The following is a 20,680-nucleotide window of genomic DNA, read 5'->3' as shown; positions in this document are numbered from 1 at the left end:
GCACTTTATCGATTATGCAAATTAATATAAATTACCAAAGGTGGTGCTCCAACTCCTGGTGAATCGGTATACTTCTTCCACGTTGTATCCTGGCGAGGTGCTGGCGGCTGCCTTTCAGTCTGCTGTCCACAATCGGCTTTACTTCGAGTTCTTCCCACCACACGATATACTACTCCGCTTCCTCCTTCCATATTTCTATTACGAGCTCCACCGCGTCTAAAAACATCAATTTTGTTATTCCTGGTTTGAAATAGTATATTAAATCATTTAAATTAATAACAGTGTAATGTTTTTTTTTTTTGAGTAAACTTCCTAGGCCCAACGTGATATAAAAATCATTCATAGCAAGTATTATTTTTCAATATTTTGTGCACTTCATAGTTAGAAGTATAGCTACAAACGATTAACAAAAGAACAACGGGGGAGGCGAACCCCAGTAGATGAGTCAGAGTGCACACAAACAACTGCGTTCACTTTTATTCATATTGTGTGATGCTCGATCACTGCTCGGGATATCAGAGAGTGCCAATTTAGTCGTGTACAGTTCAGTAAAGATTCTTTGGAAATAACGTACATATAAACCATCCAGTAATAAATCACAAGTTACCTAATTGTGTTTTGTGATGACAAGCTTTTTCTAATTTAAACATTGACACTTCTTATCTGTAATCTTGACTGTGTGCACCCTAAATAGCGATTTTAGGAAACAAGGGCTGTGTTGATGACTAATGCATGTATTTGGTAAAAGCAAGTCTAAAGCGAAAATTACGTACAGAAAGTCGTGTTGTTGTTTCCATGGATTTTTTCTAACCTATGGGCTTCTTATGTTTAGTACCTTTGTGAGTCAGTTCATGAGGGCCCCCTACACATGTATAGGCCCAAAATATAGTGTAATATAACTAAAAAAATGTACCCATAGAGAAACAACTCATAAGTTAACAACACTGGCAGAAATTGCGTGCACTTTATTGACTATTATCAAAGTACGTACGATGTCGTATAAGAGCATGTTATGTTGCCGACATAAAAGAGGACCGTTCAGGCTTTAGAGCTTGGGGCGATGGAACAAAGACTATTTATATGAGGGGTAGACTCTGGAAGCGCAACATGTTGTGACCTACTTTAAGTATCTGATGATAGAGTGATTGTTTTATTTTTGTCGTTATGCGACACAAACAATTCACCGAATGGAATATTTCTTTTTTAATAAAAAACTGTTTTTTTACTATACTTTGACACACATAATAAGCTTTTTGTAGTAGACCCTTAAAGAAAATGTAAATATAGGAAGAGTTATTCAGTATACTCATTAATCATTTGTTATGATGTTCATTGAAGATCAAAGAAGCCTTTATATCTATAAACACTGAAAAGAGGTCATTGTACTTTGCCGATAAAATATTACGTTATAAATCAATAATTATAAAGGACCTCATTTATGGGTTACCATAATATGAAATTGTCTTTAAAGATTAAAAAAAATGTAAATAATAATGCAAAGTAAAGATTGTTAGAAAATAACTCTTTATTAGCTCCTAGCTGTTCACCCCGGCTTCGCCCGTAGTACATATATAGCTTATGTCATTCAATGAAGTTGCAGCTTTCTAATGGTGAAAGAATTTTTAGAATTGGTCCAGTATTTTTTGGGTTATCCATCACAAACAAACATACAAAAATACGAATTCTTTCTCTATATAATATTACTGTAGGAGTAAAATAATAATGCAATCGACAGACAGTCAATTAAACCTGAAGATAAATAATATGAAACAGTGAAAAATATCAACATAGTTATGTCTACTTTTTATATTATTAAGGTAGAAATAATATGGCTTATAATTTACATCTAGTTGCATCTTACATACAAAGTATTTTCATTTTCTCCCTATGTGACCTGTGTACGAGTACATTACTCGCTACATCTCGTGAGGCAAAAACGCTCGTATTATATCGAAATGAAAGAAAACTATGTCACGTGTGTGTATCTAGTTGTTCGCCATAAAAGAACGTCCAAGTCATATTCATAAGGAAGAGAAATGTTAAGGTAATGCACGAGAGAATATTATCACATCATTGTTTTGCCCATGATAATGTTGAATTATGATTGTGTATGGTTTGGTGGAAGAACCAAAATTAGCAGGTAAAAATAGAATATCATCAGTGAGTAAAGAAATTTATATAAATACCAATTTATATTTAGATAAATATGATGAAAAATGAATGTGATAGGTATGAAAACTGGATGCGAAGAAAGTACACAAGGTGCGTCAATTTGCACACCCTGCTCCATTCTTCTGGGGTATTTTGTCATTTGAAACATTGGTGTTTTAATGAAACCCAACGCCTCGAGCCCTACGCTAATGATGACGGATCCTTTGAATGCATCTGAATAGAGCCTTCCTCATTATCCATTAACTTTGTTTATTTATGCATTAAATCGTAAATTCCTGAGCGAGTTCATTTCACTAAGGAACATTTAAAAATACCTTATAAACCTTTCATTATCAAATATATATTATCTAATATATGTTTACGAAAACTAACTTAAATTTACAAACAATTAGAAAATAATGACATAAGGGTTCAGGACACAGGCCTCCTATGAGGGTTCAGGCCATAATCCACCACGCTGGCCAAGTGCGGGTTGGCAGATGTCACATGTCGTCGAACTTTTAATTCTTGGACATGCCGGTTTCCTCACGATGTTTTCCTTCACCGTTTAAACAGTGGTGATGTTATCCACATGCGCAGATAAATTGAAAAATCAATTTATTTCCTGCACGCTCGCCCGGTCTCGAACCCCGACTTATGGATTTTGAAGTCCGAGGTTCTCACCACTGAGCCATCACTGCTTTTGCAACCCTCATAGGAGGCCTGTGTCCCAGCAGTGGGAACATATATGGGCTGATGATGATGATGATGATGAAGGGTTCAGGCACCCGCACCTACCTACCTTATATTTATTTTTATCTATATGTGATACAAACTACGACTAATAGAGTAGAAAAATAAGGACTCTTAAATCGTAATTGAACTTTTGAACATGGAGCTGTTATAAATATTATACTGCAAATTGTCATAGAACAACTTATGAAAAAATACCTAATTAATCCTTAGAAAACTTTCGTATTTCGATCCGTCTAGACTCTAGACTACTCGACATCCATGTCGAGAGACCACTGAATAATTATATTAAATGCCAAATCTTATTCAAATATATATGTGTGTGCATGTTTTATACTAGCAATCATTCAACGACTTTCATCGTTAGATATTTGTAAACTTATTGATTTATACTATCATCCAACTGCATTGTGTATAGTTTGATAAAAATTGCTTATCGCAAATTGAGAATACTTTTCCTCTCGATTATTTCCATTAACTGTGGCATGGCTCTACGATGTATGAATACTGATTTATTTCACATAACATCGAGTTGATTCGACAAAAGTCAAACAATATCTATCTACTCAGGAAGATATGGAAGAAGTTCTGAGTATGTAAGTCAGTCGATAACAGTCTAAGTTGAAATATATGTAAGTAATACAATAGTACAACTATTGGTCCATGATAGTACGTAGCAACATCATATTTGTCGAATTCTTTGTATTGGTGAAAATATTAGTTCACGCAGTTATATCAGTAAAAAAATTTCATTCATTCTTAGATTTTCCGAATTGTATGTTAATAATATTGCTAGTTTTTCGCTTGAACCTTTCGCCCGCGTAGTCAAAGGAAAAGACAGTCACGGGGTTTTCCCCGCATAGTTCACAATACTGTATTTTTAGTAGTTTCATAGAATTTGCGCGATAAAAAGCCTTTGTCGGATCTCGAACTACCTCTGTAATAAATTTCATCTAAACCCAACCGGGTCAATGGTTTGGTCATGAAAAAGCGAAAGACAGGCAAACAGACAGAGTAACTTTCGCATTTATTATTTTAGTAGTGAATCCACAAAATAATAACTCTTAAGATAAGGCTCTTCGAAAACTACTTCGTCTCCCTTAGATTCTAGCTCAATTGCCAACTATAAAACAGTGAAAGGTATTTACGTCTTTACTCATTAACTCAGGTTTAAGACGGTAACGCTTCCGTCGATTGTAAGGAATAAGGCTTAAGTAAACTGGTATCGATTACAAGTCAAGTTGTAGTCGATTGTCAGTCGTTATAAACTGCGTCTAAAGTACAGTGCTAAAATTACAATGTTTATACTTTTGTTCTGATGCTTATAAATAATGTTTGACTTTCATGCAGGCATACCAAATGTGGCTCAAGTACTGATATTAATTTATTTGCATGATTTATCAAAATTCCACTTCAAATTTATTGATACCCGTTTATATATGACTTTTATCATGATTGATTAGCACTCACGATTTTCAAACAGTAAAATATGTATTTAATACACATGTTCCATGCTCTATATATCAATGAAACCCTACAAGTATATAGGGGACCGCAACCATTACTATGGTGAATTTTAATTTCCCCTCAATTGCAAACACAACGTAGTATTATTACCGGAGGTCCAAACATTACAAGCTGAACATACTGTTTCGGAACTGTGCAATTAATTTATCAAAAACAGACACATTTAACTCATTTTATGATCAGATACATTATCATGTTAAAGAATTATTAAGACATCGATTATAAATCTGTGTTATTTATGATGACTTTTTTTGCAAATAAATAGTAAATATTGGTTTATATTAGTTTTATTCGGCTGAATAATTCGTTTTTTCTCTACTGAGCCTGGTGACCAGATGGCATACGCATATTTACTGTATAATAATTATCCACATGTTAACAAGGTCATTGCTCCGAGTGTAGCAAAAATATGAGGCACATAAATTTCAGTTCAAATATTATATATGTATATATTAATTAAAAAAATAACATTAAATTAAGTGTATTATTTAAATTTAAAGAAAATGTAAAGAAAATCCTTACCCACATTGTGTTTAAGCACTTTCGAAAATCTATGTTGTATATGAGTAACACCAGTACAAAATATCTACAAAGCACCGTATATTATATTCTACCGCTAAAAGCAAAGACACATAGCAAGGCAACACTGATAAGAACGTTCACAAAATTATTATCGAACAGTATTATTACACGATCTAGCAAATGAACTACGTCCGATATTCCCGCCTATTATAACATGCGACAGAAGGCACAACGCATATGGTCCACCACTAATGACTAGGAAACACTTAATAACTAACACGAGCGAGTAAGTCGACGTTTTATCGCAGTTCACAGGATTCGCGACGGGCGCGATCGTTTCACATTGAGTCTTTGTTAAACGGGGTCCAAGATCGGCGCCGGCAGCTGAGACCGGCGTGCTCGAGCGAGCGTGCGTCTGACGGAGGCACGATCGATTACAGTTCCAGATTTACATTATCAGAAATCGAGAAAGTTTTTCACGTGTGTATTTAGCAGCGGGCAGAGGGTCGGCGCGCCCGCACGCCCGTAGAGCGCGGCGCCGAATGCCGCCCGCCCTGCCTGCCGTTGCCGGCACCATCGGAACCGGCAGCGTACCATACAATGTATTAAGCTCAAAGCCTCTTAAGCTATTTACGTAATAAATTTGCTGTGATTTATTAAAACAATGTTCAAAGTAAAAATGCTATTGATAATTATTTTATTTTTCGTTTCTCTAAGTTCAATTAAAAATTAAGCCTTTGTAAAGCTAGATTTTCTGATAGTGAAGAAATATGTATCAAATCACTAGAATCGGATGATCTATTTAGCGTTTTTGTTTCATAAGTACTATGGTAGCTGAATATTGGTATTGTGGGTGGTTAGGGTCGAGGTGTGGTATATAGTTATGCGCGGGGAAGGGACGGCGTGAGACGTAGGAGTATCGATTTTGACCACCCCGCCCTCCCCGTGCGATGCGACAGTGTGAGTGCGCTATGTGAGTCTTCGCTGGGAGATGGCAGATCGTACGGGTGTTCAAATTATAAATGCTTTGTTTGTATAATATCTCTTCCTATTCAATAATACACAGCCCTAATTATTTTCGAGCTTAATCTAGTTTTATGTATTTGTTTTAATTTCGCTTTAATATAATGTAGGTAATATTAAACGACTATAATATAATTATACAATATTTGATATCATAGCAAATTTTGGTCATTGATAATTATTAATATTGAAGGGGAAATAAAGAATGTGGCGAATAATCGCGAAGATTGGAAACATAATACTTGTGACAACCACTTGTGGAGCATTATGTTGTGTCAATGTATGTACGATACATAGTATATATTTATATGTATTTTATCTCCAAACCTACCTCGAGATACAGATACATATAATGTTCAATGATTGAATACTCCATGAAAAATTATTTTTCACTTAATACCCAACGTTATCACAACAAATATCACTAACCTTTCATCTAACTGTTGAAGTTGCGAGGGCTGCTGGTAGTTCATGCGACGACCGTATAGGGACGCGCCGCCTTCTGACATGTAGCCGTCCATTATATCATTGCTCCGACCACAATCCATTTCATTTACATTAATTCTTCGCAAACAGTCCCCATCAGACATATATCCAGACGCTATTTCTAAATCACAGTAATCGGGATTAGAAAATCCAGGGCTGAAGTTAAGGCGTTCGCGTAACCCTACGTTTTCTCTGCCAAAATTAGCTTTTACAGTATTAGCATGATGAGGATAACCAGTTACGTTTTTTTGTGCTAAACCCGAAGTTCTCATTGGTAATGTTAAATGGCTATTGTATCCTCGTAACAAAGGTCTCATTGGCATTACGTTCATTAATGGGTTTTCATCTTCACCTAATGAATTATCTCTACAGTGAGATGGAGTACTAGAACGACTATCATTTCTATCAGCCTCTGTGAGTGTTTTGTTTTGGTCAAACATTTGTTTTACACTTGGGCTAGTTAGAATTCTTTTTTGAGCTGCTTCTTTTTCAGATATTTCAGCTTCATTGATGACATTACTTATATATGTCGCATTCATGTCCATTTTCCTATTAGATGATACATTACTTTTTGATATTTCTGATCCAGACTCACTGGATGGTCTGTATATTACGCTTCCGTCACTTGAATTGGACTGTTGGCCTGTTGTACTATGTGTAGAATTGGAATGTGAACTTTCAGACATCTGAGAAGATGGATTTTGACTTGCAGAATTTACCATCGGCATTGGTGAAACAGCTAGTGTTTGCTTTTGAGATGTTTCTTTATTTAAATTAGACTGTTCTCTAGTAAATGGTAAAGTGCCAACATTATTTGTGGAGTTCAAACTTGAGTTACTTTGGATTGGACTCAACTGTGTAGTTGTATTCTTTTGTATAACGTGCCTGTCGTCTTTAGAGACCTTCGATGTTCCTTTTACAGCGGCTGTAGGCTTTGGGATGCCAGTATGATTTTGTAATGGAACATTTTGTCCTCCCGTTGGAGAAGGTGATTGGGCAGGATTATTTGAAACTTTCGAGGAGTTATCAGTATGTTTTCCTTCAGTCGTATTATCTGCTCGCGGATCACTCAATTTCGCTTGACTGCCCGACAATTTAACCATTTTTGATTCTAATTTTGGCTTTGATATTCTAGAGTTGTCTTCAATTACATTTAATTTTGTATTACTAACGGATTTTGGAGCAGCCAACTTGGATTCTTTATCTCTAGCGGGTAGCTTAGGACTGTTTCGAGACTTCTCATTATTATTAGACTTAGGGTTTACTTTGCTCAAATTCATTGATGTCTCTTTAACTGGTTTCGATCCTACTAGTTTGGATTTCACGCTTTTCCCGCTCTTATCTTTATTCAATGTATCATTTTGATGCCTCACATTTTTAGGACCAACTAAGTTTGATTTAATATGTGAATTTGGAATATGTGATGATTCATTTAAACTTAAACTAGAATCGGATCTCTCACTTTTTGCCGAAGAAAAGCCGCTGGACGAGCTTGTGCGTTTCGAAACGGCGGAGCTTTTACTGTTTTGTTTTTCTGCACTAACTTTATCCTTATTAAATAATTTTAATTTATCTAACATGGACTGCTTGGTTGGCGTTCCATTATGATTCGATACATTGGGGGAATGTTGTTGCGTTTGAGTGGACAACGATGACGGGATCTTACTGCCAGGTGTTAATAGAGAGGAGTTCGGCCTTGACCTGTAAAGAGTATTAAAGTAAGAATGTATCTTTGGAAGCATTTAGTAACATAGCAAACAGAAAAAGTTGTTCAAAGATGAATATAATTATATAAGTCATATATAATTATATAAGTCAAATAAATGCATTAAGTAGCATTTACAAGTACATTTAAAACAATTATCCTCACCCAGATGATGAAGCTGGTGCCCGAGGTATGAAACTGACTGCGCCATGTCCCAGTGGGCTTGTTGAACGGCTTGAACTTGCGGACAAACCACTTTTCCCACCTGTGATTTAATAACTTTAGTCAGTGATGGACATTTATGTAATACGGAATTAATTTTCACACAAAATTTATACAGTCTATATTTATGTGGATATGGGAATATGGAATAATTTATAACACAACATTTTAGTATCGGTGAACGACTTGAACTGATTGTCATGTTAGAATAAAACAATGTTTACCACCAATAATCGTATGTATGTTATCGAAGCCAAATTTAATATGGTCTCCGAGACCCCTAGCGACCCTTTAAAAACTTTTTCATTTAGGGGACGCCAGCTGATCGCGTATAGTTCTATAAACTTGGTCCCTTCTATTGATTGCACATAGTTAAACAAAATAATAATATTCTGACGTCATGCTTTAAAGCCCACACTATCCAATTTATAATTATGAATACGAGGCATTTTACATTGAAACGTAGTTTTGTCTTTTAAAGTTTAAAATAGTGTAAGAAGATATTTGATTTCAGTAAAAAAATATTAAATTAAGTATGAAATAAATCCTTAAATGTTACAAAAGTTACGCTAATTCGGATCATCGTCTCACATGTGTTGTAATTAATTGTATTTTAAGATATATGTTCAACTCGGGGTATAGTAAAGCGTCCTATAATGTGCTGGAATGTACCCATATTGTAAATCTATGTCTATAATGTTTATGTGTACATCTATCAAAAATTCTATTGTTTACAAATTCCATATTGTATACCAATTTAAGAAATGCTTACGCAAACGACAGACATACCGTTTTCGGTCCTTATATTTAAATAAACATATATGCACAAAGATGTTTCACAGGGTCAGTGCATGTAAGGTCAAATATTTGTGAAATGATATACTCTAGACGAATTCCAATAATTTAGGGCAGCAGTTTCAAAAGGAAGTCGAATGCGTCATCAGAACGAATCAACGGTCTCGTTCTCAATCAACAGTCGGTACCTACCATGTATACTACGACCATCCGCTTTATTTGCACCCATCCATCATTTTACCGCAATGGGTTATGGCTCATCATTTTAAAAATATCATATCATAACGTTAAATCATCAAAATAGCCAATATACAGTATTTCAAATAAAAAATACTTTGACGTTAAAAATTAAATATGCAAAAATGCACTGTTCTTCATTGACGATACTAAATAGTGCGTTATCGTTTAAAATTCTAATGTAATATTTATAATGTAATTGTTTACGAATCCCATAATCTCAAATACCATACAAAATAATTTAAAATGAAACAAAATATCTAACATGTGCATTTTGATCCCTTTAATAAATAAAAAATATTATCATAACAATATTGACTATTAACGCATAGTTAAACTGATAAGAGTTTAAATATATACATGCCTTTTACTATAAGGTATATCTAAATATAAACCACAGTTAACATTACCTTATTATTACGAACAGAAATATCGTTTATTCCAGCATTGATACAAACCTCAACCAAAGAGAAACTTATAACAAACACTAACTTCACAGGGCTTAAGAATTTAACAGAATAGCTAATTATAAGTGAGAAATGAGTGTTCGCTTTGGACAGTGCACATCAACTGACGATGCATCTGTCTACCAAGACGATACACGATAACAGTGGGACCTAATAAATCCTTAGATTATCGCTTCCCATGCGCGAGATTCATAATAACTGGCTTAGTGTTTTCATTGCGTCTATAACAATGACCAACGGATGTTATAGCGAGTTTGTTGTTAAATTAATTCCTACTCAGTAAAGTTCACAGTACGAATACGAACTTGAAAAAATCTTCGCAACTTTTTTATCATGAAGTGAAACAGTGGGTTCTTTCACGAGATACCATTAACTAATTGCTAAATTGAATTACACGTATCCATTCCAATAATGGATGTCTACAAATGGTCTGCGAATAACGAATTCACTTAGTAAGGTCAGTGAACGATTTCTTTGTCTTTTACTTTCTTAAAAGATAAGTTTTAAGTGCCAGGATGTAAAGTTCATAATTAAATACGAAATCCCAATAAAATTCATTATTTTACTCGTATAATGAATACATAGAATAAAGGAATTATTGTGGTAAAATAAATTATTAAACCAATTATATTTAGGCATTTAATGAATGCAGTGTTATGGTGAAAAACAACACAAGATATTACATAACAAAAAAATAAAAAATAAGTGAAAATAATGTGAATCATGTGAAAACTTAAGAATAAATAAGTAAATTAAGAACTATTAACTATAATACATGTCCTAGCAGTGGTTATTAATCGAAAAGTTAACTTACGTATGTGAAGAGCCTATTCTTCAAGACTATTTACGAGACAACAATGTGACTACATTGTGTAGCAATAAATGGGTAGTCACAATGTTAAAATGGAAATGAAAATGTAAATATTATTGCGTCTGTAATGTTACAAACCATCCATTTAAAGGTTTTAAAATTAACAATTAGTCATGTCATCAGCATTCGTAAATCATTGGATTTGAAGACTTCAAATTACAGTTTGAAATAATATTCTCACAATGAAGAATTTACGTGTTTGCTTAATACTCAAACACCAGTATATTTTTAAACCACGGCTTGTTTATTTTAATTACCTACGACTCGCCTAATCAATATTTACGTAATACCTTTGCCTCTGTATACTAAACATATTATAAACATTTAAATACTTTCAATGATAATTACAGGTCAAAACAAACACAATTACTTCGATGAGAAAAAATGCATGGTTTAGAAAATTTATAAAATATAGTATAGTGTCCCTTAACCGTTTTGGGAGAGCCAGATGCATATTACATAAAGTTTCCTGATGAATTATTATCTACACAAAGTCGATATCGAGTATGCTATATTAGTACTTACTACACCAGTCTACTTACCGTGCCAGACCAATCACTCTTTCTCTTACTTTCGAAGACTGAGCGGTGGTAACACGTCTAAGTCGGGAGTAAAAAGTTAAAATATGCTGTCAACTAAAAAAGAAGAAATATAATTTTACCGTGAACAGGGGTGGCTGGCAGTGGTCGTTTGTCCGGCGGCGCACGTCTCACCGCGGCCGCTGAAGCTGGCAGCGGTATCGACGTCTGCAGCACGGAGACTTGCCTGTCAATAAACATATTATTACAACAACTCTAATAACATACTATTTAGCGACATTTGACGTATGTTTACTTAAAACAAAGGGTCTTTTTATTGCATTAATTGCGATTACAAGTTTTAGTTTACAAGATATTTGCTTCATTTAGTATTACGTAAATATTTGTATTATGTTTATAAATTCAGCATAAGATTATGTAGCGTACACCTATAATCTATACTTATATATAGAGTAACGTTTGTAAATTTCTGACTTTCTGACTGCTAGACTATATATATGTACCACGAGCGAAGCCGAGGCGAACAGCTAGCTGTATATATACGTAAAATAATATTTTAAATGATATATTAGCAAAAATTTGTAAAAATTACATTCACACAAAAATTAATAAAAATGTTTGATATCGTTACTTAGGATTTACACTTTAAAAAAATGTCTGTAAAAATCTGATCTTGTTTTTAAATCAAAAAAATTAAAATTATTTCCCTAAGTCGCTAGAGTCGTTACATCCCGATGCCTTTAAAACAACCAATACTAGAAATACATAAACGAGATAAAATAACATAGACCTACCTTGAGCAACTCAAATGGCTCTCACTTTCATGCATATTTTGCCTTAACTTACATTAAATGTATTTAAGAGATTATAAATAAACGTTGTTCGTGTACCGCAACTTTCTACGTGTGATTTATATTCTGTATAAAATTAATACCATTTTGAAATACAATGCCCAGTCGTAAATAATATATAAATCGGTTGTTGAAAGGTAATACGATACCTTATGTCGTATGTACATTTGAAAAATAATGATTTGTTAGCAAATGTAAAGAACTATTTGTAAGCTCATATTTTGTACAAGTCTGTATATATATATAACATGAGAACTAAAAACACCATCATGGGATATATTCAGTCCATCGTTGTATGTACCAAAAAGTACAAGTTAATTAAGTATTTCTTTATATATGTATTATTTTTCGCAGTCAGAGGTTTATGAGCCTATAGCAGTATCGTTAGAAAGATACCTGTGTGAAAAAATTGTGGCGATATTTAAATCTGAATACCTTTCCATCCGAGAATTCATATCTAACCAAGTCGTACAATCTTCTATTCTAATCGTATAAGGCTGAAGAGTTTGTTCGTCTATTTGCGCGCCAATCTCAGAAACTATCGTACCAATTTCTAAATTATTTGACCGTTCCTTACATACGTGAATCCTTTAATACTACAGGCTCTATATATACCACGTGGGGGGTAGGTCAGTTTGATATAAAATGTAGAATACTGGGAGTATTATTATTATTTTTACAGTAAAATTCTAAGTTACCCACAAAATAAGCCTGTTTCAATACAAATAAATGCGAAGATATTATCGTAATATTATCGTTAACATTCATCCATGTTTAATAAAGAAATTAAAATAATACCGCCTAGATATGTGTCGCCCTTCGTAGTCGCCGGTGTGGTCACGATTTTATAATAAAACATACGCAAGGAAGCAATTGTAAGGTGAAATATTACGTACTTATTCAAGTGAGCTTTGCATTTATAATGTTTTTACTGTTTCTTATAGTCTTTTGTATTTATAGCAGAGACTATTTTATATAATATCTACTAGGTGTGTATTGTGAAACTGATTACTTATGCGGTACAACAATTTAATGAGGTGGGTGTACCTAGATTCTACAATTATAATATTCTTAGTGAGTTACATAGTAACTTCTTATATATTTCAAAGCTCAAACATCAGCAAAATTTTAAAATGATTGGAATCTGACGTATTATTTGCGTTCGACGTCACGTTAGAATGGTTAGTTTTCGATGGGTTAAAGCGACTCCTCCACACTAGATGGCGGTAATGGAACGTATACAATCACGATTATACAAAGACATATAAATTTTCAATAATCCCTTCGGCCTGGCTAATGACTGTAAAAAATAAATTAAAAGGTAGCCATTGTTATAAAAATAAGGCTTCTGTAGGTCGAAAAACTGTTGAAACCGTGCGAGTAGTTTTTGAGTTTCTTGTAATTCAAATCTTATTATATACGACGTTTAGATAATCATGTTTCCTAAATTTTTGGTGGTGGCTTTTTTGGCTTTAAATTTTGTCTAAAACATTGCAATGCTGGCCATAAGTTGATCGGTTGTACGTTCAGAAAACAGTTTATGATCAGAGTACAGTTAATTTTATAGGTATTTTTCATTAATTATATCCGTGACACACATATGTTCTATAGATCTTACCTATTTGTTATAACATTAATTTATAAAAATATGGACTAAACACCTAATTTATTAAAATAATATAAACTATACGACAATTGAATAATAAATATATATCACCTATATACAGAAAAAAACGCTTTCAATAAATCTGTATGAACGACTGAAACGTAACAACATTTAAGATTAAAAAAAATTCGTGATGCACTCACTACATGATTCTCACAACCTCACTTTTGAAATCTTGGAAAGTGACAAATGTCAAAATGTCATGTTCGCCTCACGCCCATATCAGTTGAGTCTAAAGAAAAGTAATCCCTATTTATTGTTTACTAATGTTGCATGTTACACGGTAAGATCAAAGATCACTATTGATGATATGCTTCGCGCTGTAAAAGATCGACGAACCGTGACTTGAATCAGGCTTGGTGTATTTTTAGATCACATCTACTAAGTGGACTAGATGCTCTTAATTTCACTTCGATATTGAGTTTTATCAACGGGCCCCAACTTCGATTCAGGATGTGAAAAGTTTCGGTATTACGAACTGTTAATGGAACAACTCATAAACGTACACTTAACATTTCTTACATAATTGAATTTTAGGAACAATTAGAAGTTTTCATTTTTATAAATTTCACAATCAAATTGATTTGATGTACTACACGTAATTTTAAATGTCAAACTCCAAATAATTTAAATTTTCCCAAAAATATATTTGCAAATTTATATCTGATTTCTTGAAAGGCGTCTAAAATTAATGCACTTGCTGATTTTATTTACCTAAAGGTAATAATAATAATAATGTTTTATTCACATTAAAAGAGAAATGTATTTTGATATTGATTTAATGATGAATATTTTAAAACACACTATACCTTCTGACTTCTGGAGATGTAGGGAGGCTTCTAGATTTTCTACTTTTACTACTCTGGCGCGTATGGCCTTGCCCTGAGTTAGTGTTTCCCATGCTTGACTTAATACAATCTCTTAGCACTAGATCACAGTACTCGATTACATATATTTATTTTATTATTTCATGATCTCATTGTATTTTCGAACTTATGTTTATTATCTCTAATCAGTCTTGCTTTACCTTAATGGTTTTTCTATAATTTTAATTCAGTTCATTTTTAACATCATCATCAGTAGAATACCTTTTAAAAATAGAAGTTATAGTTTAGTCGTCAATAATCATCATATTCATTGAAATTTTAGTTATTTCTGAAATGGTTTACCCAAAACACTACAAGGATTGCAAACAATTCAGGTAGGTAGGTACAACAGGAATTTCAAACGGCTAATCGGTCAAAGTGCAATCGTCATTCCCATGAAGATCATCGAATTATTTAGATCAATAACGATTTTCTGCATACATCTCAATTACAAGAATGCTCAAGTTTAAATCGTGCTTTTATAACGATAAAACGTTTAAAGCGAAAGTGCTCACAATAAAAATAATTGGTCTATTGACGGTAAAAGAAGGGGACTGAGCCATTACATAGTATTGTCTCCATTCAAAGAACTAAGGGTTACAATAAAGGTTAATTATAGGTGGTTCCTTATCCATAATTCGTAGTGCATCGACCTTGACAACAAATTAATGCAGACATCTTAAAATTTATACATATTCATCAACTAAGTCCTAATATCATATGATTTCTAATAATTATGGTAAAGTGTTAATAGGATATACGGCCTAGATACATTATCGGATTAATCATACAGAGTGCCACGAAGCAAGCTTCATAAGCTTTGCTAATACAGTTTACACATAATGCCTAAATGTACTTTAGCGTCGCATCAATGTATAATTTGTCAGTTTTTCAGTAAAATATTACGCAAATAATTAAACACATAAAAATATTTCATGTTATTACAACATCTGACTTGTATGTTGTTAAATCATTTACTATGTGCCTCTCTAGTCATTATACGTTCAGAGCTTCCCAATATTGAATACATGCATAATGTCTTCCGGTCATTGGATGAAATCGTCCCAAAAGCCATTGTCAAAATCCAGCAATTCACGCATTGATTAAAAGTATTGTATTCGACTGGCAGGGATGCAGTTCATTTTGAAAAAGATAACAAAACAATCATGTACATTCAATCAAATATTTATCAAATGGCATACACTTTACATGTTTAAATAAACGTACTGAATAAATTGTGACATTGCATAAATAGCTTAATGATTAAATCAAGATTGAAAAAAATTGAAAAACATGTTATTCAACAATAGAGTAGGTTAATTTTGCGAAGTGTCAGCTGTTCTGAAGTGACAGAGAATTACTTTTCTTGGAAGTTGAGCCAACCGGAGCTGTACACACATAGCCGTATGTTTCATGCTAATTTATGCACGTTTCTGCCTATAGGATTAGCCAGCGTTGGTAATTCTGTACTTTGTATTGGCCTTTGTAATGCTCATCCATTATGGAATGCTCAATGAACTATGAAAATTTGTGTGTAAGTACGTCAATTTAATATTAGCTGCATAAGCTCTGGAAGGAGCGATCACGGAAACAGGGGCATTATTCTGGTTTTGTGGTTGAAATTTATACTTACATAAGTAAGTTGTAAAACTGTCTGTTTTAAAATCAATTGAAAATTTAAAAAACATGCAATAATTGTTTTTTAAAAAAAAAGAGACGCCTTCATGACAGAGTAACTTTTGAATATAAAAAGAATAATCAAATCAGTTCACCTAGTAAAAAGTCATGAAGTAACAAACACATAAAAATACAGTCGAATTGAGAACCTCTTTTTCTTTTTGAATTCGTCTAAAAATACTGTAAAACGATAATTCTAACCGATTTGGGATTCAAATTTGAAATGCCTTGAAAAAAATAATTTTGCTAATACTTTGCAATCCTATCAAATATTTTTACAAATATTACTATCTACATATTTAAACATATATATCATTCATAATAACACATAAAAGATAAAGTAATCAATGTCTACACAACAGCCTTATTAAATTTCCTTTAATAGAAGTCTCGCGTAGAAATGTGTTGAGAATTAATACGTAGGTACCAACTGAATATTAGAATGCACAATAACAAATGGTTTAAATGCTTATAAAAAGCAGTTCTCTTGTGGTGCTTATTACATACCTATTGTATGATAATAAATTCAGGCTAATGTTTGGTTTCATAAGCTATCAACTCGTGCAAAGTCAAACTAAATTACAATTCAAACAGCATATATCGGCACTTAGTAGTTTATTTGATAATATAAAAGTACCTTCTTCTTTCTTATAAATTCATTATATAGGCATTTATTATACACACTACAATTTCTGTTTCCAGTATATATATTTAGATTACCCTGACAATCTGCTGCGACGAATGTATAGCAGAAGTGTAAATATTAGATAGGTTTTACACTGCCATCAATTTTCATAACGTTGGTTGCGGGTAACCAATATATATTAATTTGCGAAGTACCTTGAAGGGAGAAGATACGAACTGCAAACTCATGACGTTAAACCAGATTTATCACAGCAAACGCCCTCTTATTTTTGTCTAAAAATCAATGACATTATACGAACACATTTATATCTCACAAACATAATGATTATAAAAATTTTGTTTTTTTTTATGACAGATAACAAATACCTACAATGTTGACATTTGAGTTTGGAATTCGAATGTTTACGGAAGTTTTATTTTATTTATATTTCAGAATTAAGTACTACATACTGTGGCAAAATAACTAAATTTCATTCTAAGAGATAATAAATACAGATTAATAAATTTATTTATACGAATAAACATTAGACGTTTATCGATTATTTCGTGTGAACTATTGTATTCGATAGACGGGGGCGCAGACTCTTGGGGTGCAACAACTGCACCCCAAATGTATTCTCTTTTCAAACAATGTGAAAGTTGTTTCCAAAAAAATACACATCGCTTAAATTCTTTTTTTTGTTTTTGTCAGTCCAACGATGTTTACTACATATTTTCATTAAATTTATATTCTTTGGTAAAATTAGTGTTTGTTAACATTTTAAACCAAACGTTGCTGAATTCTTAAAAATTTTTAATATTTTATGTATAGTTTCTTATGATGGCAACAACAAACAGCTGAGATAATATAACGTTTACGTACAAAACAAAACTAACCGAGAACGCCATTAAAATTTTATCCCCGAGATTTGCAGAACTGCAATGCACCCACGTACATTACCCATGAAACTGGTTTTGCCACAATCGTATATGAACTGCTTAACATATTAACGATTTCTTGAAATTCAAATTCCAATCAGCATTCAGCCTTTAATATTGTTTTTAATACTGTTCCAATAAAAGAACGAATGCTCTCATTCAATTAAGTACTAAGATAATACTCCGAAGAAACGAGACAGGATGTTTCATAATGAAATATAGATGATATTCACCATTAAATAATTCCCATATTAGTAAAGTCTTTTGTAACAATGTCAGGTGAAAATTTAGGTTCACTGAATTCATTAACCTACACATACAACTTATAATATGACGTATTGGAATTTCTATAAATGAAAAATGATTTTATTTTACACAAAAGCAGTATGGACGTTTGATAATATTAGCGTAATTAAAGCTTAGAACCTATTATTAACATAAAAAATCTCATAATGGATCATAATTTCAAAAGGAAATTTAATTAGCAGTTACTGTCAAGTGATAACAAAGCGTTGATAGCGGGGCACATTGTTTGCCGCCGTAGTACTTGAGTGTATCGTAAATTATATTTATTTATTGACTAAGTCTATATTTATTTCATAATATATTATTAACTCTGTTCGTCAAAACTCCGTTAGTTATTAATTTATAATATTATAAACAATATGACAAATGACTATGTTCATCTATTATGAGTATACGAAATACCTATGTATGAATCTTTATTTCACGATACATGTACCTATATTATAGATATTATGTAAATTAGAGGCACTTTCAAGGAAATCATTTAACAATGTATCAACAACGAAATATGTAGCAAGCTTGTAAAGAATAAATAATGCTTTTATTGAACAATACCTTCATCGACTAGACAATTTACGTAGGCGTAAGACGGGGTAAGATAACCGGGTCCATTCTCCAGCCTTCGCAAACCAATAAGTAAAATGAAACTTGTGTAAGCCACTACGATTTTATACCTAGGCAATAGGGTATACACCTACGATCGACACGCTGTTAAATTCTAAGTTAGTGCAGGTCTATTTTGACCTCTAACAACAAACTAAAACAAGCAGTTTTTCTATGCACGATAGCTAGTTATTTCTGTTACCTTTAGCCTTTAAGAACCTTAATGCTAGTATAGATAGAATGCACGTTTAAGATTCGTGCAGATTCGTTATTCAGTTAAGCACTATCTTTCATCTCAACGCTTTAAACATTGTAGCTAAGTAAAAGATTCCTATTTCACGTTAGCTTTATTTTATGATCACTGCATTAAACATTTATTATTTCGTTTTACCATCGGATTATGAACTTGTTATAAATAAGAGGGTAGGTATGTATTTCACTACCTCATATAGAATGTTGAAACACAAACCCTTTGTAAGTGTAAACATAGGCACACTTAAATTTAAAACTACATTTTTCTAATAAAAATGAACTGAATTAAAACATGAGTATCCGATATACTCGCGCAACTGCAAGAAATTAGAGAACAATAACACACTAATAAAGCAAGCTTAATTTTATCTGTTTCGCTCAGTCAAGTGTACGAGTAATATTGACGTGAATCACACTTTAACGTAAACAAAACGAATAATATTCCAGAATTAATTCAAACTGCATCAAAATAGCCGTCAAACCGTCCAAATGAGGCTGATGTACACTGTTTCACATCCACAAATATAGCTTTGAACAATTTGTATAAATCCTTAGTTCGAAATGTCACGGTGAAACTTTAGCTCGCGTGATGAGAGCGCGCCTCGAGCGCCGGTCGCGTGCGCGCGCGACCATTGCGTCTGTACTATAGCCGGGATCATCGGCGAAAGGGGCCTTCGCCCCCAAACGAAACCGTGATCGCGCGGGATGCAATGCATGTTGATGCTATAGCTAGCGACTAGCGGGTACAGGGTGTGAAAACAAAAAACAAAATCCGCTCGAATTAGAAACTGAAGCGTTAGTTAACATGTTGGGCTTAATGACTATGTATAGCGATCGTTTCTTTCAGTTGTAAGATTCTTACGTGTTGATTTTGTTGTACTGCCATGTTCAAATGACGCTTATATAATGTTTAAACTTTTTAATAATTATTGATTGTGCGATTCCTAAAAATAAGAGAAAGGAATTACAAATTGGTATAAATAAACAAATTACCTATAAAATTTACTAAGGTTTTAATTTCTTGTTAAATTTTATTTTTATAGTAAAATGAATATCGTATACGTTTTACATATATCAGCTTTTTATCATAATATGATAAACATTTATTTGTGAAATGGTATCCTCAGTTACCGATATTTGTTATTCACACCCTGTAGAAAAACGCGGGTGCCATCTGTGTCGAAGAGCCCTTGCATTAGCGGGATGACATTATGCACTACCTCTGGAAGGGTTCGCCGCTTATCTCGTTAAATCACTCCTCCCTACATCCTCCGTGAAATCATTTACAGGAAAGGACTAGGTAAAGAACCTTCCGTTGATAAAAAGCCCTTACTCACATGTGCTTACCTAGGATACGTACTTCGAAGAAAAAAGCAATACGTATATAATTTATTTTTATATTTCTTTCACGTACGTGTAGTCTGAAATTGAAAGTCGTGACGGATTTTAATTAATAAATAATATGTGACAATAAATAAAACGACGCAGTACAGTTTATTAATATGAATGGATACGTCTCGCATAACAATAAATTGTAAGGGGTGCGCGTGCTTTATGCGCCCTCTCCTTGCGTAACTTATATTCATATTTTAATGTTA

General features: G+C 33.1%; 1 protein-coding gene across 8 annotated transcripts in view; it reads right to left on the bottom strand.

Annotated features, from left to right (window-relative positions):
- Positions 1-20,680, bottom strand: part of LOC119830520 (protein sickie) — a 125,307-nt gene that overhangs the window by 35,892 nt on the left and 68,735 nt on the right. For 6 of the 8 annotated variants that reach the window (XM_038353569.1, XM_038353570.1, XM_038353571.1 and 3 more), the window contains 4 exons: positions 11,421-11,524; positions 8,333-8,432; positions 6,406-8,163; positions 36-216 (listed from right to left, as the gene is read on the bottom strand). In XM_038353569.1, the coding sequence (XP_038209497.1) occupies positions 36-216; positions 6,406-8,163; positions 8,333-8,432; positions 11,421-11,524 (2,143 nt within the window). Of the gene's footprint in view, positions 1-35; positions 217-6,405; positions 8,164-8,332; positions 8,433-11,420; positions 11,525-14,624; positions 14,856-19,564; positions 19,716-20,680 lie in introns of those variants that run through there. The other 2 variants (XM_038353576.1, XM_038353577.1) reach the window with 2 other exon arrangements.

Source organism: Zerene cesonia, chromosome 11 (genome assembly GCF_012273895.1).
Source record: "Zerene cesonia ecotype Mississippi chromosome 11, Zerene_cesonia_1.1, whole genome shotgun sequence".
Lineage (NCBI taxonomy): Eukaryota > Metazoa > Arthropoda > Insecta > Lepidoptera > Pieridae > Zerene > Zerene cesonia.
Note: the sequence above shows the minus strand (reverse complement) of the source record. Positions and strands in the feature narration are given on the sequence as shown.